The sequence below is a fragment of the Biomphalaria glabrata genome, chromosome 16 (assembly GCF_947242115.1).
Source record: "Biomphalaria glabrata chromosome 16, xgBioGlab47.1, whole genome shotgun sequence".
NCBI lineage: Eukaryota > Metazoa > Mollusca > Gastropoda > Planorbidae > Biomphalaria > Biomphalaria glabrata.
Window position 1 is genome coordinate 30,599,446 of NC_074726.1, and position 27,690 is coordinate 30,627,135.

The 27,690-nt window shown below is 37.4% G+C and overlaps 2 protein-coding genes across 2 annotated transcripts in view; both read left to right on the forward strand.

Moving 5' to 3' along the window:
* LOC106080306 (atrial natriuretic peptide receptor 1-like) overlaps positions 1 to 7,178 on the forward strand; it is a 90,925-nt gene extending 83,747 nt beyond the window's left edge. Inside the window, exons 17-19 of the mRNA XM_056013580.1 lie at positions 4,607 to 4,756; positions 6,222 to 6,390; positions 7,042 to 7,178. Of these exons, the coding sequence (XP_055869555.1) occupies positions 4,607 to 4,756; positions 6,222 to 6,325 (254 nt within the window). The 3' untranslated portion in view covers positions 6,326 to 6,390; positions 7,042 to 7,178. The remainder of the gene's footprint in view (positions 1 to 4,606; positions 4,757 to 6,221; positions 6,391 to 7,041) is intronic.
* The window catches only part of LOC106078276 (atrial natriuretic peptide receptor 1-like), a 31,086-nt gene continuing 10,457 nt past the window's right edge, over positions 7,062 to 27,690 (forward strand). The window contains exons 1-4 of the mRNA XM_013239122.2: positions 7,062 to 7,194; positions 18,761 to 18,884; positions 23,225 to 23,293; positions 25,187 to 25,361. Coding sequence (XP_013094576.2) covers positions 7,079 to 7,194; positions 18,761 to 18,884; positions 23,225 to 23,293; positions 25,187 to 25,361 — 484 coding nt within the window. The 5' untranslated portion in view covers positions 7,062 to 7,078. The remainder of the gene's footprint in view (positions 7,195 to 18,760; positions 18,885 to 23,224; positions 23,294 to 25,186; positions 25,362 to 27,690) is intronic.

Genomic DNA, 27,690 nt, shown 5'->3' on the forward strand with positions numbered 1-27,690 from the left:
CATTTTAGCAAACTCACCAACTCCTTTGTAAAAGTAATTTAAAGCTACATTTTAAGCTAGAGAGATCTATCTTTTTTTATTGATAAAATTAAAATTAAAATTACAATATATATTACTGGAATCACCAAACACACTGGAAATGTTTTGTTACTTTTGGTTTGTTTTTTTTTTTCTTTCTGCAGGTTCATAATCAGTTGCTACGGTTATTATGTTTCATATAACATTGCTTTTATATGAAGTAGTCCTTCAAACATTAAATATTGTTGCGTTCTTCTCTAGCAGGCCTTCTGCAAACACTGCTAAACACAACACAGCACATCTAACACAAGAACTTGACAACAAGAGCTTCAATAAACAAGGTGGCGGTTTATTTACAATTGCATGACAAGCCAATACAACACAATTGGCCACATCAAATTCAAATGCTTTCTTGTACAATAGAACTGCCTACTAAACACTACAAGTCTTTCTCTGTCTACCTCTAGACTCGTACAGCTACATTTTCAAGGACTCACTTTTGTAGCACGCAGTCCTTACTGCTTGCTGTCCTGGACTCAGCTGCCTGTTGTTACACACTGTCGCTAGTCCGCGAAGGCTCTCGATCACTTGACCACAACATGGGTCATAATTGCGTGAACTAGCAGTAATGTCCCTTGTTCAACAGCCCTCGACCTGTGTGATTGGCCTGAATCATGTGTGTCAATAGGCCGCACACAAATTAACCCTTTCAGTCCGCCACTAGGGTTATAACAATATTAAATAATGTATTAGTTTGACTTCAGTATCATTGTAAAGAAAAGAAAAGCAAGACAAACGACACTAGCTCCAGCTGGAATAACCTGCCCAGTGTGCGGCCGAACATTCCGGGCTCACATAGGTCTCACCAGCCACATGAGGAGGCATAAAACCCCAGTGCAAAGCCCTCAGCCCCCCCTGGATGACAAACTGGTCATCATCGAACCACGATGGACGAACTACATATATATAAAAGTTTTCTCAAAGAGCAGCTTCTCGTGTATTTCTTGATCTTTCAAGTCTAGCTCAAATATTGGGTCCGCGGAACTGTTTTCACTAACAGAAGGGGCGACGGCAAATAAATGGTGCCTAAACCAGTAAACTTAGGGCAGGAGGGACTCATTAACCTTGTCTTGCAACCCACCTAGCAGAAAGAAAACTGAACTCAAAACTCTGCTGCCTTGCAACTATACCCAAACATGGGAAAGGTTTTGTCGGTCAACCCTGAGGAAAAACAGGGAGCCGGCGACCCTTAGGCAGAATGCAGCACTGTCAATGAACGTTGAATGGTATAATACTGAGTTCTTACTTCCTGAAGTACTCTAGACACGTGACGAGACAAACACTATACGACTGACTCAAGTCCGTTCAGCAGACAACATGAAGTTTATTTTACTAAAATAATAATAATATACTGCACTCCTTGTTAGTGCTACAAGTCAAGAAATAATAATCCTATCCGCATAACAGCGGTATCAAAAGTATCAATCACGTCCGCATCTCAGCGGGTAACAATAAGAACAATTACTACTAGTGACACTGGAGCTTCAACTATAGATATCCATCGAAATACGAACAATACCTTAATATCCAATAAGCACATTATGAAATCAACTCTCAAATATTATTAATCAACAATGACTAGTCCATCGACTTTCATGCTATATGTATATATATACACCAGTCCAGGAAGAAACGTCCAACCTTCCTGTACCGGGAGCAAGACCTTACTGACTTGACTTGACTGAACTCAAAGTCAACTTTTCATTCTACTTCCTGTTTTCTACATCAGGAATTCCACGTGTCTTTTAAACTCTTAACATGACGTGAACTTTAGATCATGCAATGTCAACTAAGACTGTGACAAGCACACAGCACTACACCCTGTCACAGCCTGCCCCGCCGCTGATCCCAAACTGTATATGTCGTTTGCAAACAATTACATAAGAAGCTTTTAATGTTACAACTCATTCCACCGATGTGTCATTGAAATGTATTGTTGTTTAGACTACTTCAACGGCTGGTAAAATCAATGTTTTATCTATAGTGTTTTCCATATTTGGCTATAAGTAAAGATATCGTAAGACGCTCATAAAACAACCATTTTCGCTATATCATGTTGAAGAGAGATTGTGTCGGTCTATTCTGAACTTTATCTTTGAGAGATCGAAAGTTTTTCAAAGCTGTATCTTTTTATCAGGGCGCATCGTCTCAAATGATCATGCAGTGTAATTAGTTTCATGTTGTCATAAAAAGTCATTTAGGCAACCTCTTGTTTTACAAAGAAAGAATGGATCCCACTTTTTATGTTTGTTAAACATTATTTACATGAAGACAAAATTAAGCTATTTAAATCAGTATTGAAATCTGTTTTTGTTTTGTTTCATTATCAGGATAAATATTTAAAGGATTAACTAAGGTACAAATCATATATTAGTGTATGAAATAATTGCATGAATGGATCTGAAAATTAAAGTCACGACCTGCTTAAATAAAATCTATCATCGTAGATCCCCGTGGACATCTCATAGACTCTCAATTTATTTGTTTCATTTTCGTAGACCCTTCGGAAGTCTTCGTAGACCCCTGGGGGTCTATATAGACCAATTTGGGAATCACTGATTTATGATAATCCACTATTAGATTAATGTACCTAGCCTAACTTTATATGTAGCATGTCTTTCCACCCAGAAAAATGTCAGTTATTAAAAGTAACAAAAAAAAACTAAAACAAATAAATTCCACTTATCTTATTCGTGGCTAACCATTAACACAGACTAAAAACGCTAAATACCTAGGTGTTATAATACAGTGGCGTACCTAAGGTGGGAGGGGGGGGACCCAAATGGGTGTCCGAAATTTATTTGTAAATACATAAATTAATATATTTGATTGACAAATAGTGTCAACGGGTGTCTTTTTTTTGTGTGAACATTTATGGATTATATTTATAACAAAGACTAAACCTAGATCTAGGTCTAACAGTACGTTGACTTGTTGACATTTTAAAAATATTTTTTCCCACAGAGATCAAAGTTTTTTTTAAAGTTAGTTTTACATTTTAAACTTTGTTGCCAAGAATAAAACTGCATGATATACAGCAAATTCCTGGTATCTTGTTACCTTTACAAATAATAGATCTAAATGGCGAGTATTTTATGGCTACACTAATTAACCTTGAAGCAAAATTTACAGAATCGAGTATAACAGATCCAAAAGTTATTCTTAATAATGCTAGAATAGTCCATTATTCGGGTTTGGATTTCGAGTTATTACCCCTCTATTTATCTTTCCTCGATCCAATGGAAAATCTCTATTTATTTCCATCTAATCCTTTTGCTTTCGCACAAAACATAAACAACAAACATTGACGTAATATCATATAATATTAGCGCATCCTTCCTTTTGAAGTTATTATCACATCCTTCCTTTTAAAGTTCTTAAGAGAGATATCTACTAGGAACTTTAGCAATTCGTCCGCTTCTGGTTGTCTTGACTGGCACAACAAGTTCTCTAGACGTTGATCTATAACTGTCTGTTTCGTTTGTTCCAACAGTTTGCAGTTCATTGTCTTCATCGGTATCATAGTACCCAGAGATGTCTTCATCGAAACTCTTATTCAAAAAGCGTTGATTTCTTCTGTATGTTTTTCCATCTTTAAGATGTAAGATCTGGGTGCTGAATGTTTTTGTATGACAACTGCTTTCTGCCATGTTTGACCTAGACGAACTCTCCGACAGAATAATCTTTAGGTAGTCTTGCTTTTGCATCGTATTTCACTTTGCTTTTCATCAGTCGTTCGTTGAGTAATGTCTCTGCATTTTGAGCTACCGATGGTTTCAATAGTTTGGGATCAGTTGGAATGATGTCCCTGAGTCTTCTACTCGTCAGCAGTTGTGATGGTGAATACGGCAGTCCACTTATCGGAGTATTTCTATACTCGAGCATAACGAGATATGGATCTTTCCCACTTTTGTATGCTTTGAATACTTTTGCTTTCGCACAAAACATAAACAACCAACAATTACGTAATATCATATACTATTAGCACAGAATCTTCTTCATGCAGTGTATGATGTTTCCGTGCTGTGATGGGGCAGGGGCGATTTAAACAAAACATACATAAAATTGTGACATAAAATAAAGTTTACGTAATTTACATGAAAATAAAACAATAGGAGTGAAATATTTGTAAAAAAAATAGCTGCAGATATATGTAACTAACTGTTAGGATTTTGTCTTCACTGAAGCTTTATGTTGTTCTGAGTTTATTTTGTTGCTATCGCAATGTCCCACTACGCAAATAAAAGGCCTTTGGGCTGTTTCTATACAATGTCATTATGGTGAACAGACAGCTGAATAATTTGGTCATGTCTCTCATAAACTTTCTCGCAAGTCATCGCCACAAGATAAACACATCCAGTAAGAGACTAAACTCATAGATTAGTGTCAGTCTTTCTTTACCATTTTACTTGACTATGTAGGCCTCTAGAAAATCTCTTGCACGGTGAGGCGGATTTCAAATTTTATTTTTGTAGTTGTTTTTTTTTTGTTTTATTTTGTTTTGATTGTTCGTTTGTTCCTTTTCCAGCTTGTCTGTGGAAAGCGCCTGAAATTCTACGCTCTGGGGACAGACGAGGTCAACCGGAAGCAGATATCTACAGTTTCGCTATCATCATGGCAGAGGTCATCACAAGAGACTGTCCCTATGGCAATGAGTTTCTCTATCTGTCGCTAGAAGGTTGGACATTTTTTTTCTTTTTCTTTTTGACTGGACATTTGAACAAGTTATAGGATGATCATTTGAACCAAAGCTTGACTGAACATTTTTTAACAGGACTTGGACTTGAACATTTGAACCAGGGCTTGACTGAACATTTGAACCAGGTCTTGGCTGAACATTTGAACCAGGCCTTGACTGAACATTTGAACCAGGGCTTGACTGAACATTTGAACCAGGGCTTGACTGAACATTTGAACCAGGTCTTGACTGAACATTTGAACCAGGCCTTGACTGAACATTTGAACCAGGGCTTGACTGAACATTTGAACCAGGGCTTGGCTGAACATTTGAACCAGGGCTTGACTGAACATTTGAACCAGGGCTTGACTGAACATTTGAACCAAGGCTTGACTGAACATTTGAACCAGGTCTTTGCTGCTAGCTTGAGATAGCCTCGAGACTAAAACTTAAACTAATTCAGATGTCTTATTATAGTTACAGTACAATAAGAACTTGCAAGCATTTCCGATTCCGAAAAATAGACAAAATCTTAAAATCCTTTCTGATAAGAACTCGCCATAAGTGTGGTTGTATTTTAAATTTAGATCAGCACATATCGAAACAGGGAAGGGGGCGCTGTGGTTGAGTTTTCAAGCGCTTGGCTTCCGAACCTGGGGTCCTGGGTTTGAATCTCGGTGAAGTCTGGGATTTCGAATTTCGGGATTTTTAGAGTGCCCCCGAGTCCACCCAGCTCTTATGGGTACCTGCCTTTTGGTGGGGAAAATAAAGGTGCTTGGTCATTGTGCTCGTTAACCGTTGACCAAATAAACGGATGACCTTAACATCATCTGCTTTATAGATCGGCAAAGTCTGACTTGCAAATCTAGACGAACCTATAATCCTATTTAAACGAACCTATAATCCTATCTAATAAGAACCTATAATCCTATCTAATAAGAACCTATAATCCTATCTAATAAGAACCTATAATCCTATCAAAACGAACATATAATCCTATCTAAACGAACCTATAATCCTATCTAAATGAACCTATAATCCTATCTAAACGAACTTATAATCCTATCTAAACGAACCTATAATCCTATCTAAACGAACCTATAATCCTATCTAAACGAACATATAATCCTATCTAAACGAACATATAATCCTATCTAAACGAACCTATAATCCTATCTAAACGAACCTATAATCCTATCTAAACGAACCTATAATCCTATCTAAACCTATAATCCTATCTAAACGAACCTATAATCCTATCTAAACGAACCTATAATCCTATCTAAACGAACCTATAATCCTATCTAAACGAACCTATAATCCTATCTAATAAGAACCTATAATCCTATCTAATAAGAACTCGCCATAAGTGTAGTTTCGCTTCCAAGTTCTGTTGACACTTAGTGTGATAACATGGTCTAATATTTTTTCATCCGAACAATCTTTCTTAAAATTTATTAATTAGAAATTTTGGAGAAGGTCCGACAAATGACCAACACTCCGTTCAGGCCAGTGGTGGACGTGCCTGTCAAGATGGTGGACATGAAAACTTTGATGGAGAAATGCTGATCTGAGAATCCCAAAGAAAGACCCAATGCCCAGACTGTGAAATCTTACATTAGGAGAATAGCATCGTAAGTATCTCACTAAATACATTGCTGTTTATTTTTCTAATTCTTCAATGTCTGTATTTAAGGCAGGGGTTCTCAACCTGTGGGTCGCGACCCTCTTGGGGGGTCGAATGACGATTTGCCAGGAGTCGCCTAAGACCATCGAAAATATTGATTGTTATTGTCTATTCTTCTATTGCTGTATGTGTGGCAGAGTGGGGGTTTGTAAAAAGGGGTCGCCGAGCTTAAAAGGTTGAGAACCGCTGAATTCTAAGGCCTCCTTTAGGAAGGACTATGAATTATCTCAAGGAAAAGAGAGGAATGCCTGGGCATTAGCTAGGTCGGAACAATGTCGCCAACACAGCAGTTCCCACCTATGACGCTGCTGATCTATCCAAAGGGAACAGCAAGCAGTCTGAAATCAGCAGCATCACACTTTCTGTCAGGTTGTGGCACTGTGTGCTGAAAGCTGCCTTAAGGATGACGGCACCTGATTTTTCCTTGGGGTTGATTCCCGAAACTTTTCCCTTGTTTGGGTAGACTTGCAAGGCATCAAAGTTTTCTTTCTCCTGGGTTGCTAGCCAGCCAAGGCTAACGAGGCCATCCTACCCGAAGCTCTAATGTATTCAATGTCAAGCTGATGAAGACCAGGAAAGATATTGTCTGTGTTTTCAGGTCACTGGGAGAAACTGGCAACTTCCTGGATAATTTGATGCGACGTATGGAGCTGTATGCCAACAATCTGGAGAAAATGGTAGAAGATAAAACAGTAGAGTTGAGAGAAGAGAAGAAGAAATCAGAAGAGTTGCTGTATCAGATACTACCGAGGTAAGTGTGAGCTGAGTTTAACATTGCTGAGATAACAAACGTATAGCCATTAGCTCCTCTGAGTCTGTCTCTTTCACTTCTTCAATCTCTTTGAATCTCTTTCTACTTCACTATCATACACATACTCTTACACTCTCCAATACACAACTTTCTCTCTCTTTCACTCTTTCTCTCTCTCTCTTTCACTCTTTCTCCCTCTCTCTTTCACTCTTTCTCTCTCTTTCACTCTTTCTCTCTCTTTTTCACTCTTTCTCTTGCTCTTTCACTCTTTCTCTCTCTCTTTCACTTTTTCTCTCTTGCTCTCTTTCTCTCTCTTTCACTCTTTCTCTCTCTCTCTTTCTCTTTCACGCTTTCTCTCTCTCTTTCACTCTTTCTCTCTCTTTCACTCTTTCTCTCTCTCTCTTTCACTCTTTCTCTCTCTTGCTCTCTTTCTCTCTCTCTTGCTCTCTTTCTCTCTCTCTTTTTCTCTCTCTTTCTCTCTCTCTCTCTTTCTTTCTCTCTCTCTCTCTGTTTCTCTCTCTCTCTTTCACTCTTTCTCTCTCTTGCTCTCTTTCTCTCCCTCTTTCTCTCTCTTTCTTTCTCTCTCTGTTTCTCTCTCTCTCTCTTTCACTCTTTCTCTCTCTTTCTTTCTCTCTTTCTCTCTCTTTCTTTCTCTCTCTCTCTCTCTCTCTCTTTCTCTCTCTCTCTCTTTTTCTACTTCTCTCTCTCTCTCTTTTTCTACTTCTCTCTCTCTCTTTCACTCTTTCTCTCTCTTGCTCTCTTTCTCTTCCTCTTTATCTCTCTTTCTTTCTTTCTCTCTCTCTATATATCTTTCTCTTTTTCTCTCACTCTCTCTCTCTCTATCCATTAGAGTTGCTTCCTCAACTTATGTAAGGTGCCCATTAGAGCAATAACGATGATCTAGATCAGTGTTTCCCAAACTTTCGATCTATGAGTACCCCTTCTAGAATTTTTTGTAACGTTGAGCACCCTTCGCGCCCCCCCCCCCGCCCCCCCCCCCGCCACCCATTCCAAAAAAAAGGATTTATTTTAATAATAATCAATTTTTATGCCTACATACACAAAATAATAATTACTCTGTCACAAGTTAGTATTCAATTAGTGAGTTGTTGTTTTGTTGTTTGTTTGTTATTGTTGTTGTTGTTTTTTTTTTTTTTTGCATTCTTTAAAGAAACATGAAATACATTCTAAACGAAATTGGAAACACCGTTTCTAGTACTTTTTACTTTGAAGAAGTAGGCATGTCGCCGGAAGTTGGACTATCCCTTAGCCATTTCCTGGACTTGAAGAAATTCGTCTTAGAATGTAAAATAGCACCTTATTTGAGTTTGTAAAAACTTACATAATAAAAATTAATAACCCTGATACCTATTTTTTAGCTTATAAACTAAATGGGTATTATTTTTTTATCAGCATAGTTAGCAATGTGCAACACCTACTCCCTTTCAAACTCTTCCCTACCCCTGGGGGTACGCGTACCCCACTTTGGGAAACACTGATCTAGATATTCCTAGATGTATTCTTAGCTCACAGAGCATAAGGGGAGGTAAAATTAAAAAGCTAGGGGTATTTCTTAATTGTGCTTCATTGTAATAGTATTTCCGGTAATTTAATTATAACACTGATTCTTATTGTGAATTTTCTACTTAAAAAATGAGCATGCTATTTACAATACGATTTAAGTTTTTGATGTTCGAATATGTAAAATGCCAGTTTAATCATGTTAAAATATTCAATTTTTTAAATTTGGATATGAGTTGATTAATTAGTTTATATTAATTTACAAACATCAAATTCCTTAATTGCATGTTTTGACGTCTATGCACAGTAGTCGTGGTCTCCCTTGCTAAATTTAAATAATATTTCTATTACTGTTATTATATTTTTAGGTTAATCACTTTTCAATTGTTTATGATTTAATACTTGTGAATTATGGTAACATACAAATAAAAACATATAAAAAAAAAAAAAAAAAAAAAAAAAAAAAGCCCACAAAAGAGGCAAGATGGCCCATAAAAGAGGCATATAAAGCCCAAAAAAGAGGCAAAGAAAAGAGGCCTAAGGCCCAAGGATTCCTATGATGATAAAGCTAAAACTGAATAGCGCAAATTCTGAGGTTTCCTTTAAAAAAAAAAAAAAAAAAAAAAATTTAAATTAAAAACAAATATCTACTACAACATTGTTCAGAAATTATTCAAACTTTACGATCATCAAGACATTAGTAATAAATTTTCAATGCATTAAGAACAAATCAGCAGACTTAGAAAACTTATTAGAATGTGAGAAACCTGACATAATTGCAGTGACAGAAACTTGGCTACATCCTGAAATTTATAATGCAGAAATGTTCAATAGCGATTATGAAATCTTTAGAAAAGATAGGACAGATAATCATGGAGGAGCTCTCTAGCAATAAAAAACACTCTTATAGCACAAGAAATCACCTTACCTAACTCAAAAAATATAGAATCAACATTTTGTAAAATAAAAACCACCTCAACATCTCTAATAATAGGCAGTATTTACAGACCACCAAATCCTAGTATAGAGTACATGCAAGAACTATGCAATCAGTTAACTACACTTAAAGAAAAAAATAAAAATGCAGTTTTTTTGGATTATGGGTGATTTCAACCTACCTGATATATATTGGAAAACACTAACCATAGATAAACACCAAAACCTTAAGGACATAATTTAGCTCTTCCTTGAAACTTTACACAACATAAGTTTAGATCAAATCATTAAAAAAAATAATTAGATTAAACAACACATTAGATCTCCTCTTAACCAACAGACCTGGATTAGTAGTAGATTATGACATAAACCCTGGTCTATCCGACCATGAGATCATAAAAATACACAGTCAGATAAAAGCATTAGCCAATATAAAACCCAAAAGAAACATCTTATCCTGGAATAAATGTAACCTAACACAACTACACGAAGCTGCATTGAACTTTCAACAAACATTCTAATCAGAAAAAGGCATTAACCAACCAGTTGATGACCTCTGAAATTTCATTAAAACATTATAGAAAATCATATACCAACTAAATACACATCAAACAAAATAAATAAATGTTGGTTTAATAATAGACTAAAGAAGCTTTGTAAACAGAAGGAAAACCTATATAGGAAATTTAAAGAAACTAAGGCAGAAAGAGCTTATAAAAAGTATATAAAAATTAAACACCTAACCCAAAAAGTAAGCAGACAACTGCAGAGTGAATACATAAACAATGTAATATCTAAAGATAACAACAAAAACATATGGTCATACATTAAGTCTAAGAAAATGGAAACAACAGGAGGAGCTCTTGAAAACGAGGAGACAACTTAACTGAAAAGGAGAAGATAACTTAACACATAATGATAATGAAACTAAAGCTAACTTCCTAAACAAATACTTTGCATCAGCATTCTCAGCCCCAGGAGACAAAGACATATTTCTTAATTTGAACCAAGTAGACAACATAGGAGATATAGAAGTACAAGAAAAGGGGATCTAAAAACTATTAGCAAACATTAAACCGAATAAAGCATCTTGACCTGATGGTATTCCAGCTAGATTACTCAAAGAACTAAGTAATGAGCTAGCCCCAGTGTTCAAAATACTTTTCAGGCATCTCTTAACCAGGTCAGAGTATCAAGGACTGGAAAGAAGCTAATGTTAACCCCCCCCCCCCCCCACCCTATTTAAAAATGAGCAAAATCAGACCCAGGAAACTACAGACCAGTATCACTTACCAGCATCACATGTAAAATCCTAGAACACATAATATGTAGCAAAACCATAAACCACTTAGACAAACATAATGTCCTCACACCATACCAACATGGCTTTAGGAAACATAGATCATGTGAAACACAACTAATAGGATTCATTGATGATATTCAAAAGGTTTAGATAATAGTGAACAAATAGATGCTATCTTATTAGATTTTTCTAAGGTTTTTGACAAAGTTCACCACCATAGTTTGCTTAAAAAATTAAAATATTTTGTCATTAATGGTCCATTGAATCAGTGGATTAAAGATTTTCTGATAGGGAGAGAACAAACTGTAATAATAAATGGCTCTAAATCAACACCGATAACAGTAAACTCAGGTGTACCTCAAGGAACAGTCTTGGGTCCACTACTGTTTTTAATTTACATAAATGATTTACCAAATTGCATTAGTTCAGGAACAAAAGTTAGATTATTTTCAGACAATTGTATAAAACATAAAAACATTAAAAACAACACAAGACACAGGTATTTTACTAAGAGAATTAGATGAATTACAGAAATGGGAATCAAATTGGAGCATGACTTTCCACTTAGAAAAATGTCAGTTATTAAGAGTAACAAAAACACTAAAACAAATTAATTCCACTTATCTTATTCATGGCAAACCAGTAACACAGACTAAAAACACAAAATACCTAGGTGTTTTAATAAATGAAAAACTGTCTTGGAATCCCCATATTGATGAAACTATCAAAAAATCAAACAAAGCATTAGGGTTTATTAAAAGAAATTTAATAAATCAAATAAGAACCATAAAACTAAGATGTTAGCCTACTTAACCTTGGCTAGGCCGATAATAGAATATGCATCCCATGGGCGTAGCCAGGATTTTTTTTCGGGGGGGGTTTTGGGGGGGTGAATTTTTTTCTCCCCCCCCCCCGACCCCCCCCCCTTCCCGAAAAGAAAAAATATATGTATTTATGTGTGTGTGTGTACATAATCTTTATTACATTCTGACCCTTCATTCTTTCGGAAGACGTTTATTGTGCCCTAGAATAGGTTCTTCCATGAGTTAGTGAAAAAATTGTAGATTCCCCGACATTACTAGCAAAGGGGGTCTGGGGGAGCGCTAGGAGCTCCCCCAGCGCGGGGCGAAGCCCCGCCGCCAAGCACTATTTCTGATATTGAAAACCAACAAAATGCATATTCTGAGGTATCTACAGTGCATTTTCCAACTATTAAAAAGTTCTATTTCAAAAACCTAATGTGCTATTCTTACTCACTTAGACCCTCCCTCGTCGTTCGGCGCATTTGCCATCAAGCTGTTTCCATAAAATTGTGGACTCCCGCCATTACTAGCAAGGGGGTCTGGGGGAGCGCCAGGAGCTCCCCAGCGCGGGGCAAAGCCCCGCCGCCAAGCAGTATTTCTGGTATTGAAAGCCAACAAAATTCCATATTCTGAGGTATCTACAGTCCATTTCATATTCTTATGGGTAATTCATTTTGTCAGAGAACATGTCCCGCAAACCTCATGCGTCGTTCTCTCACAATCTTACTAAGCGGTCGACTCCCAGTTCGGCATAGGATTTCCTGGATTTAGATCCGATCTCTATAACTGACTCCTAAAATCTGTCTTAGCCATCTTTGTTGAGCCACATTTAGTGTTTTTCAATTTCGGCAGATGACTATTCACTGCAGTTTATTAATGGAGCCCTGCCACTGGTAAAAATGTGTAACCTCTCTTGAATACGCTCTTGGAATTAAGGGACTGTAGTTTGCTTTAGATTTTATATCGAAAAGAAGTTTTATCGTCAAAATCTTCTGTTGGGGGTTTTCCACCTCAAAATGCTCTGTAGGGGGATCTTAGACTCAAAACCATCTGGAGGGGTTTTAAACTTTAAAAAAAAAGACATCTGTAGAAGAAACTCAAAACCCCCGATTGGCTTGGCTACGCTCAAATAATTTTAGTGTGTAATTTGCTTTTTTTTTATATTGAAGATGTATTTTTAGCACCAAATCCCTCTGGATAGGGGTTTAAACTCAAAACCCCTTTCGGCAACGCTCATAGCATTTTGAGTGCGTAATTTGCTTTTTTTCTTACACTGAAGATGGCGGGGGGTTTAAACTCAAAACCCCTTTGACTACGCTCATAGGTTTTAGAGTGAGTAATTTTCTTTTATTTATATTGAAGAGGTACTTTTTAGCTTCAAACTCCACTGGAGGGGAGTTTAAACTCAAAACCCCATAGACTACACTCATAACATTTTTAGTGTATAATTTGCTTTTTTTATTATTATTAAAGAGGTATTTTTTACCTTTAAACCCCACTGAAAACTCAAAACTGAGTCAAAACCCATTTAGCTACACTCATAACATTTTGATTGCGTAATTAGCTTTTTTATTAAAGAGGCGGTTTATCGTAAATTTTAGACGGGGTTTTAAAATCAAAATCTTCATTCTCTTGGAATTAGGGGATTTTCGTTTGCATTTTTTTTGTTATGTTTTATAGAAGAGGGGGAGTTAACTGCAAAAACCCCAGGTAGGGGGTTTAAAACTCAAAACCCCTGGTAGGGGGTTTTAAACTCAAAACACCTAGTAGGGGTTTTTAAACTCGAACAGCTCTGGTAGGGGTTTTAAACTCGAACCCCCCTGGTAGGGGTTTTTAAACTCGAACCCCCCTGGTAGGGGGTTTTAAACTCAAAACCCCTTTGGTTGTGCTAGGGCAAGTGATGGTTTAGTATTAAAATCTCACCTAAAATAAACAAAATCAAATCAAAAAATCAGTCACTAAATTCCGACTCCCCCCCCCCCCAAGGGGGGGATTTCATTTCGGGGGGGGTTTGAACCCCAAGAACCCCCCCCCTGGCTACGCCCATGACTGATTGCATCCTCTGTTTGGGACCCCTCAACTCAAGAAAACATGACGTAACTAGAACAGACACAAAATATAGCAGTGTGATCCATAACAAACGAATATTCAAATTAGACTAGAGTTACACTTCAAAGAAAAAAACAAAATCAAATAAAATACTCAGAAAGACACAAAGATAAAGGCACATTTCTCGTTCCATATGCCACGACAAATTTGTACAAGTGCTCTTTCTTCACTAGTGCTATTAGAATTAGAGTATGGGATGGGTTGCCTGAGCCAGCCAGGAAAACCAGTTACTTAGCAGAATTTAGGTCATTAATTAACATAATCATCTTCTTTTTTAAGTAACGTGTAAACGTCTGTATTAGATAATGTAAGATAAGATAGGTTGTCTGTTGTCCTCTGTTGTAGACATATGTTCGTACACGAGCGAAGTCCTTGATATTGGTTGTTAAGGTATATGGTTTGTGTACAGATTTATGGAAAAAAATATTTCTTTATTAAAGATGTAAATTGTTGTATTAAAACAGGTCTCAACTTTCACTTGTCCGAGTCCAGATATCATCTTGACACCGCTAACATGGCATTAATATTCTTTTAAACAAAGTTAATAGAATAATTTATCATTTTATTCTTAAACTCACATTTTCTAGAGCTGAAACGGAATACAATATTGATCCGTCATTTCTCCGTTGACTAGTTTTTTAAATAGATGTAAACATTTTACGTTGCTAGACACACAAGTTCCATAACTCTCAATGAAATTGTGCCAAATAATTAAAAATAATAATCTGGCCTGGTGAACACGAGAGAACAATTACATTTAAATGCAATAAGCTAATGAGAGCTAGTTTTAAGCTTCTGTAAGATATTGATATTTAAATCCTTTATTTTCTTAGCAATTGACGTCAAACAGAAATATATTATCATTTCCATTATGCATATTAGAGATAAATAATTTAAAATGTCTGATCTAATTAAAGAATATTTTTGCAGTAATGTCCAATCTACGGATTCGGCAATTTACTGCCCATGACGCAGTAAGTACTGTCCGGTCAATGTAGCAAAGGGGTGAGTCATTTACAAGCGGACCATTGGGATATAGTCGTTTATTACTGTTAAACCAAACATTAAATATGGTTTACGTAATTTACATATACAGACAGAGGCGTAGCTAGAGTGGGGAAAGAATGGGGGATAATTTGAAAATCCCCAAGGGCGTCTACTTGTAGGATCCCTAAAATGAGTGGTTTTTTACATTAAATATTAAATATTATGCAAAATGTAGGGGCCACCAAAGAGGTCACCCCCGGCCCCCAAATGATGGCAAATTCCTTGCTACGCCACTGTATATAGAATATTTGTTAACTGACTGACTGCTACTTGGTTAACTGGCTTACTGCTACATGACTACTTGGCTAACTGACTTATAGCTACATGACTACTTGGCTAACTGACTTACAGCTACATGACTACTTGGTTAACTGACTTACAGCTACATGACTACTTGGTTAACTGACTTACAGCTACATGACTACTTGGTTAACTGACTTACAGCTACATGCCTACTTGGTTAACTGACTTACAGCTACATGCCTACTTGGTTAACTGACTTACAGCTACATGCCTACTTGGTTAACTGACTTACAGCTACATGCCTACTTGGTTAACTGACAGCTAGCAATGGAATCGAGATGCTACAGAAAGATCCTATGTATCACATTTACAGACCGCATCACAAACGAAGTGATTAGAGAGACAGGGTTACTGCAGCCATTGGACCCCACGATGACCTGCTAACTAGTGTTTAAAAACTAGAACTCTATGGCCATATTGAAGGGTCCTTAAAGCTTGCAAAGGATTTCCTTCAGGGAACAGTACCAGGAAAAAGAAGAGACAGACAGAAAAAGCGATAGGAAGAATACATTGACGAATGGACTGGTCTGCCGCTGAAGGAGGTTCTGTCTATAGTAGATTAAGACGGTCGAAAATCTTAGCGTGGTGTTTCCATTTGGAATTGTGGAATCGGTGAAGGTTTTTGTGATTATATTCCGAATATTAATGATCAGTTCAGTGGTTCACATGGCCACGCATATCCGACTGAGACACGAAGTCCACTGACCAATGAAAAGCTTGGAAATATCGTTCTATTAATAGGCCAGAACTGTTGATGGGACATCATAATCTATAAGTGTGCGTCATATCAAGCTTCATGTCACAATGTTGGACTCCATTTTTTTCCCTTCATTTCTATGCACAACAAGTTCGACCCAAACAAACACTGATACGGTGGCGTAGCTAGGGTGGGGGGAGGAGGGGGATAATTTGAAAATACCCCGGGCCCCCAGTTGAGGGGTCCCCCGAATGAGTGTGTTTTACATTAAATATTATATATTACGCAAAATGCAGGGACCCCCAACTAGGTCAAGCCCCCCCCCCCTAAATGATGGCAATTTCCTAGCTACGCCCCTGCACTGATACTCATGTTTTAAAATGATAGTTTGACAATCAACAAATCTTCAAGTGAAAAGACTTTAATCTAAAGACAAATGAATGTCTTGTTGTCATCTATGATTTGTTAATGATCTCTATCCCCACCCCCCCGCCCAATTTTTCTGTTTTCGCATTTACTTTTAGGCAACACAATGTATAGCTAAGGCCCCCCCCCCCCAAAGAAATATTTAACACTTACGTTTAATATCTGGACTTGTAAAGGGCCATATATCTCTAATAGGTTAAGGCCTTTTTAAGTTTAAATACGGCTCTGCTCTCATCTTTCTCTTTCCACTAGCAATGTGTCACCGTAGTGCTAAACACATATGTTAGACATTGCAGTGCTAAACACCTATGTTAGACATGTAGTGCTAAACACCTATGTTAGACATACAAAGCTAAACACCTATGTTAGACATTGCAGTGCTAAACACATATGTTAGACATGCAGTACTAAACACCTATGTTAGACATTGCAGTGCTAAACACCTATGTTAGACATGCAGTGCTAAACACCTATGTTAGACATTGCAGTGCTAAACACCTATGTTAGACATTGCAGTGCTAAACACCTATGTTAGACATGTAGTGCTAAACACCTATGTTAGACATTGCAGTGCTAAACACCTATGTTAGACATTGCAGTGCTAAACAACTATGTTAGACATGCAGTACTAAACACCTATGTTAGACATTGCAGTGCTAAACACCTATGTTAGACATGTAGTGCTAAACACCTATGTTAGACATTGCAGTGCTAAACACCTATGTTAGACATGTAGTGCTAAACACCTATGTTAGACATTGCAGTGCTAAACACCTATGTTAGACATTGCAGTGCTAAACACCTATGTTAGACATGTAGTGCTAAACACCTATGTTAGACATTGCAGTGCTAAACACCTATGTTAGACATTGCAGTGCTAAACACCTATGTTAGACATGTAGTGCTAAACACCTATGTTAGACATTGCAGTGCTAAACACCTATGTTAGACATTGCAGTGCTAAACACCTATGTTAGACATGCAGTGCTAAACACCTATGTTAGACATTGCAGTGCTAAACACCTATGTTAGACATGCAGTGCTAAACACCTATGTTAGACATGCAGTGCTAAACACCTATGTTAGACATTGCAGTGCTAAACACCTATGTTAGACATTGCAGTGCTAAACACCTATGTTAGACATGTAGTGCTAAACACCTATGTTAGACATTGCAGTGCTAAATATCTATGCTAGACATGCAGTACTAAACACATATGTTAGACATGCAGTACTAAACACATATGTTAGACATTGCAGTGCTAAATATCTATGTTAGACATTGCACTGCTAAATATCTATGTTAGACATTGCAGTGCTAAACACCTATGTTAGACATTGCAGTGCTAAACACCTATGTTAGACATTTAGTGCTAAACACCTATGCTAGACATTGCAGTGCTAAACACCTATGTTAGACATTGCAGTGCTAAATATCTATGCTAGACATGCAGTACTAAACACATATGTTAGACATGCAGTACTAAACACATATGTTAGACATTGCAGTGCTAAATATCTATGTTAGACATTGCAGTGCTAAACACCTATGTTAGACATTGCAGTGCTAAACATATATGCTAGACATTGCAGTGCGAAACACATATCCTAGTCATGCACTGCTAAACACATATGTTAGACACTGTAGTGTTAAACGTATGCTAGACACCGTAGTGCTAAACACATATGTTAAACACTGAAGTGCTAAATACATATAGAAGACACCGTAATGCTTAACACCTATGTTAGACACCGTAGTGCTAAACACATATAATAGACACCGTAGTGCTAAACACCTATGTTAGACACCGTAGTGCTAAACACCTATGTTATAGACACCGTAGTGCTAAATACCTATGTTATAGACACCGTAGTGCTAAATACCTATGTTATAGACACCGTAGTGCTAAATACATATGTTATAGCCACCAAAGTGCTAAATACCTATGTTATAGCCACCGCAGTGCTAAATACCTATGTTATAGACACCGCAGTGCTAAATACCTATGTTATAGACACCAAAGTGCTAAATACCTATGTTATAGCCACCGCAGTGCTAAATACCTATGTTATAGACACCGCAGTGCTAAATACCTATGTTATAGACACCGTAGTGCTAAATACCTATGTTATAGCCACCGCAGTGCTAAATACCTATGTTATAGACACTGCAGTGCTAAATACCTATGTTATAGACACCGCAGTGCTAAATATCTATGTTATAGACACCATAGTGCTAAATACCTATATTATAGACACCGAAGTATTATAAAATAAAAGTAGCATGCCATAAGTGCTATCCAGTCTAATTACCAGACACTAATTGTACCATCACTTAACTTTCAAGCGTAATCGTAATAGCGTACATTAAACTCCCTATAAAAGTCTTTATAAAGGTATTCTAACGTATTTACTTAACAGGTCAGTGGCGGATCGACTCAAAGCCCACATGAGGGTGGAGCCAGAGTCGTATGAGAGCGTGACGATCTACTTTAGTGACATTGTTGGCTTCACCTCCATCTCTGCCAAGTCTTCGCCCATACAGGTCAGTGTAGCCGTGTCATTGTCACATTTTGTTTCAATGTGCAACATTATGTAGGTCAGTGGTTTTACCTGCCCTTGTTTGGAATTAGCGATTAGAGTATCGAACTCATTTTCACGAAACAATCAATGTTGAAGTATTGTCTTTTACTTCCTCTCTCTCTCTCTCTCTCTCTCTCTCTCTCTCTCTCTCTTTCTCTCTGGTAGTCGCGAAGTGGGCGACTGCTGTCAATCAAAACAAGAACGGAGCGGTACAAAAACTCGTTCGTACCTCACTTGGTCAGACTCTATCACCGCCACTCATTGATCAGGGAACATGAAATCCACCAAGATGCCTGTGTGTAGTCGCTGAATGAACTCTTTATCTTGTCTGTTGTATTTATATGTATTTTTCTGTTGTGTTGTCTTTATATGAGAAAAGAGTCCTTGTAATCACAACAAATTTCTGAAAGGATCAATAAAGCAGTGTTAGTCTTAGTCTTAGTCTTAGTCTTAGTCTTTAGTCTTTAGTCTTTCCCTTCGTCAGTGTTTCCCAAACTGTGTTACACGGAGCCCTAGTGTTCCACGAGTCGTGACTAGGTGTTCCACGAGTCGTGACTAGGTGTTCCACGAGTCGTGACTAGGTGTTCCGCGAGTCGTGACTAGGTGTTCCGCGAGTCCTGACTAGGTGTTCCGCGAGTCGTGACTAGGTGTTCCACGAGTCCTGACTAGGTGTTCCGCGAGTCCTGACTAGGTGTTCCGCGAGTCGTGACTAGGTGTTCCACGAGTCCTGACTAGGTGTTCCGCGAGTCCTGACTAGGTGTTCCGCGAGTCGTGACTAGGTGTTCCACGAGTCCTGACTAGGTGTTCCGCGAGTCCTGACTAGGTTTTCCGCGAGTCGTGACTAGGTGTTCCACGAGTCGTGACTAGGTGTTCCGCGAGTCGTGACTAGGTGTTCCGCGAGTCGTGACTAGGTGTTCCGCGAGTCGTGACTAGGTGTTCCGCGAGTCGTGACTACGTGTTCCGCGAGTCGTGACTAGGTGTTCCGCGAGTCGTGACTAGGTGTTCCGCGAGTCGTGACTAGGTGTTCCGCGAGTCGTGACTAGGTGTTCCGCGAGTCGTGACTAGGTGTTCCGCGAGTCGTGACTAGGTGTTCCGCGAGTCGTGACTAGGTGTTCCACGAACTACTGGATAATTAACTAGTAGGCCACCACGTGAATAAATCTCTAAGTAAATAACAAAAAAAGGGTATTTGTAACAAAATAAACTTAATAACATCACTATGAACTTTGAACTGATCTAGATTCTGACTAATTTTAAACAAAGATACCAAAAAGGATCAACCACTAAATGATTTCTGGTCAAGATTTTCTTAAGAGTGTCGTAATATTTCGTTATTTTAATTTAGTTTCCTGTAATCAGGATTTCATGTTGCAACAAAATCAAAATTAAGCCTATAAAAACAGGCTTGACGACACATAAGATATATTGTATTTGTGTGTGTGTGTGTGCGTGTGTGCAAATATTTGCGACACGATATGAATGTAGGGTTAAAGAAAGTGTGGTTTCAGTTATGCAGAACTATGTCCACCATATGGTCGGACATACTTATTTTATTGAAGAGACAGAACAGAAATCTTCTTTACACGCAACACAGGCAGGATACCACACATACTTCCGACTTTTACAAAAACCTAGAACTATACAAGGCTCTGTGGCAATGTCAGGCAGTGCCTGAGAAATCTCTCGGGACCAGGATACAAAACAAAAAGCACTTAGATGATGTAAAAGATCTGCTGAGTTTGACTGATTAAAACAACAGCTCAAACGAAAAGGTTGAAGCGTTTATGCATTTTTATGAAAGCGAAAATAAACCCAAAAGAGTAACAATTATATATATATATATATATATATTGTGTGCGTTTATTTTGCCATATCGAAACGGAAAACCTCACCTAAAACAGCTACTACTATTATTATATTTTTAGAATCACTTTTAAGTTGTTTATGATTTTATACTTATGAATTATGAGAACTTACAAATAAAAATCTATATAAAAAAAATCCCACAAAAGAGGCAAGAGGGCCCATAAAAGAGGCTTATAAAGCCCAAAAAAGAGGCAAAGAAAAGAGGCCCAAGGATTCCTATGATGATAAGGCTAAAATTGAATAGTGCAAATTTTGAGGTTTCCTAAAAAAAAAAAAAAAACAGCAGATGTCATTAAAACTAGTCCATGGTAAGACGAATCTCCTTCACTAATGTGTCAGTGACAGCACTGCTTAATAACATGACACGACACTGTTGTCCTAACAGATTGACTCATTAAAACGCCATTTGTTTATTAAGAAAATTAACTCCACGGTGTGACCCGATGTCGTCACGGTTGGGTAATTGAAAGAGGGATGATGTCACGTGACTGAGAGTGTTGACATTGTGTGTTCGCTTCATTGCACTTGTTTCAACTTGTCAACCTTCCCAGTGACATGTCTGCTTATAGATGATAGATCTTATCTTATCTTATATATTACAGACGTTACTTCAAAAAAGAAGATATTTACGTCCTACGCATTTCATGTGTCAATCTAGTCATGCATGTTAATGTCATGTTAATCAATGACTTAAGCTCTGCTAGGTCGTTGGTTTTCCAGGCTGATTCAGGCAAACCATTCCATTCCCTAATGGCACTAGGGAAGAAGCAGCACTTGTACGAATTCGATCTAGCGTATGGAATAAGAAATGTGCCTCTATTTGTGTCTTTCTGAGTATTTCATTAGGTTTTGTTTTTCTATTTGTAAGTTCTGGTTTAGTGTTTTTATGTATTATAGCTACTTTACTTTTTATTCTTCTGTTGTTTTGTAAATATTTTTTTTACATGTTTTGGATGTTCCTTTGGAGTTGAAGATGTTTTACTTCCTAGTACAAACATTCTGCAGGACGACGGGGGATGGGAGCGGACAGGGTTTGAACCCGGGACCATCGATAAGCCAGAACGACAGTCCAGCGCGCTAACCGCACACCAGGCAGCCACCCTGAAGTGTCTCTAAGTTTAGGGATTTTACTAATGGCGTTACTCAAATCAAATTAGAATATTCGTTTGTTATAAATCTCACTGCTCTATTTTATATTTGTTCTAGTTTCTTTATGTTTTCTTGAGTTGAGGGGTCCCAAACAGAGGATGCATATTCTAAAATTGGCCTAACTAAAGTTAAATTGCATTTTAATTTTATGTTTTTGTTTGATTTGTAAAAATTTCTTTAGATAACCCTAATTTTTTGCTTGATTTTTTAATAATTTTATCAACATGGGGATTGCGTGATGACTTTTCATTTATTATTGCACCTAGATATTTTGAGTTTTTAGCCTGTGAGACTTCATCAATGGTTTGTATTTCTATACAGGTGTAAACCTCCTCAATAAAATATATATCTTTACTTGTTCTAATACTTTATCTATAGGGGTTGAATATCTTAGAGTATTATATTTATTCACCTAGTCAATAGCTTACATTTATAAGCAGGTGATTGACCTACTCGATAACTTGTAATTATAAGCAGGTGATTGACATGTTCAATAACTTCTATTTATAAGCAGGTGATTGACATGTTCAATAACTTGTATTTATAAGCAGGTGATTGACATGTTCAATAACTTGTATTTATAAGCAGGTGATTGACATGTTCAATAACTTGTATTTATAAGCAGGTGATTGACCTACTCGATAACTTGTATTTATAAGCAGGTGATTGACATGTTCAATAACTTGTATTTATAAGCAGGTGATTGACATGCTCGATAACTTGTATTTATAAGCAGGTGATTGACATGTTCAATAACTTGTATTTATAAGCAGGTGATTGACATGTTCAATAACTTGTATTTATAAGCAGGTGATTGACATGTTCAATAACTTGTATTTATAAGCAGGTGATTGACATGTTCAATAACTTGTATTTATAAGCAGGTGATTGACATGTTCAATAACTTGTATTTATAAGCAGGTGATTGACCCACTCGATAACTTGTATTTATAAGCAGGTGATTGACATACTCGATAACTTGTATTTATAAGCAGGTGATTGACCCACTCGATAACTTGTATTTATAAGCAGGTGATTGACCTACTCGATAACTTGTATTTATAAGCAGGTGATTGACCCACTCGATAACTTGTATTTATAAGCAGGTGATTGACCCACTCGATAACTTGTATTTATAAGCAGGTGATTGACCCACTCGATAACTTGTATTTATAAGCAGGTGATTGACCCACTCGTTAACTTGTATTTATAAGCAGGTGATTGACCCACTCGATAACTTGTATTTATAAGCAGATGATTGACCTACTGCTTGTATTTTGTTTACAGGTAGTTGACCTACTTAACGACCTATATTCGTGCTTTGATGCCATCGTTGAGGAATTCGACGTCTATAAAGTAAGGGAAATAACTGCCTACATATTCGAAAGCACTATTTTGTTTATTGTACATTGAGCTTAAATCATTCTTTATTGTAAAATGTTTTTGTTTGTAAAATGTTTTACATGTTTCGGATGTTCCTTCAGAGTTGAAGATAATTACTTCCTAGTCCAAACCTCCGCAGGACGACGGGGGATGGGAGCGGGCAGGATTTGAACCCTGGACCATCGATAAATCTGAACGACAGTTCAGCGCGCAAACCGCACGACCAGGCTTGGTGCTTATAAAGTATCCATACAAAAAGTTGTTGGTTTGTATTTCTCATCCATTGCCTGAAAGAAAAATTTAAAATACAAATTTAATATTCAAATTATTCATTTCTTGCAAAAGTATTTTAAATTTATGAAAATGTGGATATTTTCTACAATGATTAACTATGTTACTGTTCAATAGTACAATACAGAAAATGTCGGCACGGATAGTGTGGGGTCCAATCTGTGTTGGCATAAGAATAATGAGTGAAAATTAAGATTTGCTAATTCCTCTGCATTTTATTCATTCTTTACTACGTACAAAATCATGATCAAATTTAAAAAAATATCGCTTTTGTTTTTTTTAAAGAGTCCCAGTGATAGTAAAAAAAAGTAATGGAGCTTCCGCTTTTGGTTAAAATTCGCCCTATTAGTGATTTTTTATTAAATGAAAGCTGACAATGACTTTCTATATCTCGTAGAATTGGCGTTTTCTTTATTGAATGACTTACCAAAACAACAATTTTGTCTTTTTTTTTCTTGATATTTTCATGAGTTTTCAGGAGATTTAGAAGTAGCCCGGGGTCTATGAAAGTGCAGGGCCCACTGCCGCCGCATAGGTCGCAGTGGGCTAAGTCCGACCCTGCTTGTTAAACAGTGTTGTCAACCGTAAGACGTACAGTCGGAGTGGGGGGGGGGGATTTTTTATTTTACACTTTTCTTTTCATCCAGGTATAGGGGTCTGTGGGGGTCGTACTTGAAGCTTTCATTTCTTTGCTGTATCTAACTATAACCATCCAAGTCTTTCGATCTGCAGTCAGAGACTTGTATGAAAATGATTGAACGAAAAGGTCAAAGGTCGTTTTCCCCAGAGGTCAGACTAACTGAAAGTTATGGTTTACCCCCTACGAGGCCACAAAGTCATTTTTCCGGAATATTAGAAAAAGGCAGCGCTGAATTTACCTGTTAGGAAATATAAGTTATAGTCCTCCCCCCCCCCCCCAAAATTGTTTGGAGCTCCCCCTCCCCCCTTTTTTTTTTAAATTGGTTCCAATGATATTTTAAATCATTTTGAACACAAAAGCAAAAAGAGAAATTGTCATGTTGATTACAAGGGGGCCCTATATCTCGAATAGTTTTAAGGAATTAGCAAGTCTGGAGAGATGTATCGAGGAATCTTATTTTCTTATCTTATAAGGAACTCACAATATGTCTAACCTATGTTCCTTAATCATGTATTTAGACTTCAAAGGTTCCTAAGCTGTTTTAGAAATGGGGTCGTATTGAGGACTTTTAAAGAACAGGTCCGGATTTACCTCAAAGGTATTGGATGCGTGGTAGCGGAGCGGTAAAGCGCCGGGGGTCTCGGGTTAGAAACCTGGTGAAGAGTGGGGTTTTTAATTTCGGAATTTTTGGGCGCCTCTTGAGTCCAACCAGCTCTAATGGGTACCTAACATTAGTTGGGGAAAAGTAAAAGCGGTTGGTCCTTGTGCTGGCCACATGACACCCTAGTTAATCGTAGGCCACAGAAACGGGTGACCTTTACATCATCTGCCCTATAGACCACAAGCTCTCAAATGGAACTTATTGGTTAAGGCACCTAAGAACTATTTAGCACTGACCTAAAACATCTGGACTTATAATTACTTGATTATCCTAGGTGGAGACCATCGGCGACGCCTACATGGTGGTGTCTGGCCTCCCCCAGCGCAACGGAAACCTCCACGCCGCCCACATTGCCCGGATGTCGTTGAAGCTCCTGGACGCCATACGACAGTTCAAGATTAGGCACATGCCTAGCGAGCGAATGAGATTGAGGGTAGGACTACACTCAGGTAGAGACTTTCTTCACTCTGACCAACATGCTGACCTACACACTGACCAACACGTTGACCAATATGCTGACCAAACACACTGACCAACACGCTGACCAACACGCTGACCAACACACTAACCAACACGCTGACCAACAAGCTTGTCAACATTTGAAGTACACATTATCTGTCACAATGTCCAAGCATCATGGGGTGCTCCATTGACCAGTTCTCTTTATACCGCTTTTTAAAGAGTTACATCCCTTGAGAAGATCATGTTCCTTCCCTTTTTTCGCTCAGTATTTAGCCCACACTTAATGGTCAAATAAATGTTTACTTCTATTTTTGGACTTTGAAATGTAATGTCCTTCCCTTCACATGTTTAATTGTTAGCTTCTTCAATCTATTTACCAAAGTTTGTTAAACCAAAAAACAAAAAGTGAACGACTTTCGATCTGTTTCACCCCTATCCTCATTGTGCCTAATAGCTTAGAAGATCTAGTTAAAATATACATCTTGAATGGTCTTTGTACTAAATCATTTTGCGATTGCGATTACCAAAAGGGTAAAGGTGTAGACGATGTATATTTTAAATTGTGTCTACAAACATCAAGACTTACCTAACTCTTAGGTAAGATTGTTCTATAGTGATTTTTTCATTAGCTTTGCCGAGGGGGAACAATTGTAGACTGTCATTTGTTTGGACCAGTAAAATTATCTTAAGATTGACCGTAACATCATCTGCCCTATAGATCGCATGGTCTGAAAGGGAACATTCTATCTTAAGAATGTAATAAAGTCTAGTAACTAGCATACACTAAGACCAAGATTGATTAAATAAGAAACAACTATCTTAATTATTAATTTTAACCAGGCTGTCGCTATTAGCACTCTCTTGTCAACTGTTCCACTCCTATAAAGTTATATTTGAACACACTTAATTAACATTTCTCGTCATCTAAATAATAGCGAAGCAAATTCAGTGGATATAAAAACAAGCAAATCCAGTGGATATAAAAACAAGCAAATCCAGTGAATATAAAAATAAGCACATCCAGTGGATATAAAAACAAGCAAATCCAGTGGATATAAAAACAAGCACATCCAATGGATATAAAAACAAGCACATTCTGTGAATATAAAAACAAGCACATCCAATGGTTATAAAAACAAACACATCCGGTGGATATAAAAACAAGCACATCCAGTGGTCAAAAAAACAAGCACATCCAGTGGATATAAAAACAAGCACATCCGGTGGATATAAAAACAAGCACATCCAGTGGTCAAAAAAACAAGCACATCCAGTGGATATAAAGCAAACACATCCGGTGGATATAAAAACAGGCACATCCAGTGGATATAAAAACAAGCACATCCAGTGGTCAAAAAAACAAGCACATCCAGTGGATATAAAAACAAGCACATCCAGTGGTCAAAAAAACAAGCACATCCAGTGGATATAAAAACAAACACATCCGGTGGATATAAAAACAAGCACATCCAGTGGTCAAAAAAACAAGCACATCCAGTGGATATAAAAACAAACACATCCCGTGGATATAAAAACAAGCACATCCAGTGGATATAAAAACAAGCGCATCCAGTGGATATAAAAACAAGCACATCCAGTGGATGTAAAAACAAGCACATCCAGTGGATGTAAAAACAAGCGCATCCAGTGGATATAAAAACAAGCACATCCAGTGGATATAAAAACAAGCACATCCAGTGGATATAAAAAACAAGCGCATCCAGTGGATATAAAAACAAGCACATCCAGTGGATATAAAAACAAGCACATCCAGTGGATGTAAAAACAAGCACATCCAGTGGATGTAAAAACAAGCACATCCAGTGGATTTAAAAACAAGCACATCCAGTGGATATAAAAACAAGCACATCCAGTGGATATAAAAACAAGCACATCCAGTGTATATAAAAACAAGCACATCCAGTGGATATAAAAACAAGCACATCCAGTGGATATAAAAACAAGCACATCCAGTGTATATAAATACAAGCACATCCAGTGGATGTAAAAACAAGCACATCCAGTGGATGTAAAAACAAGCACATCCAGTGTATATAAAAACAAGCACATCCAGTGGATATAAAAACAAGCAAATCTAGTGGATTTAAAAACAAGCGCATCCAGTGGATTTAAAAACAAGCACATCCAGTGGATTTAAAAACAAGCGCATCCAGTGGATATAAAACAAGTACATCTAAGGGATATAAAAACAAGCGCATCCAGTGGATATAAAACAAGCACATCCAGTGGATATAAAAACAAGCACATCCAGTGGATGTAAAAACAAGCACATCCAGTGTATATAAATACAAGCAC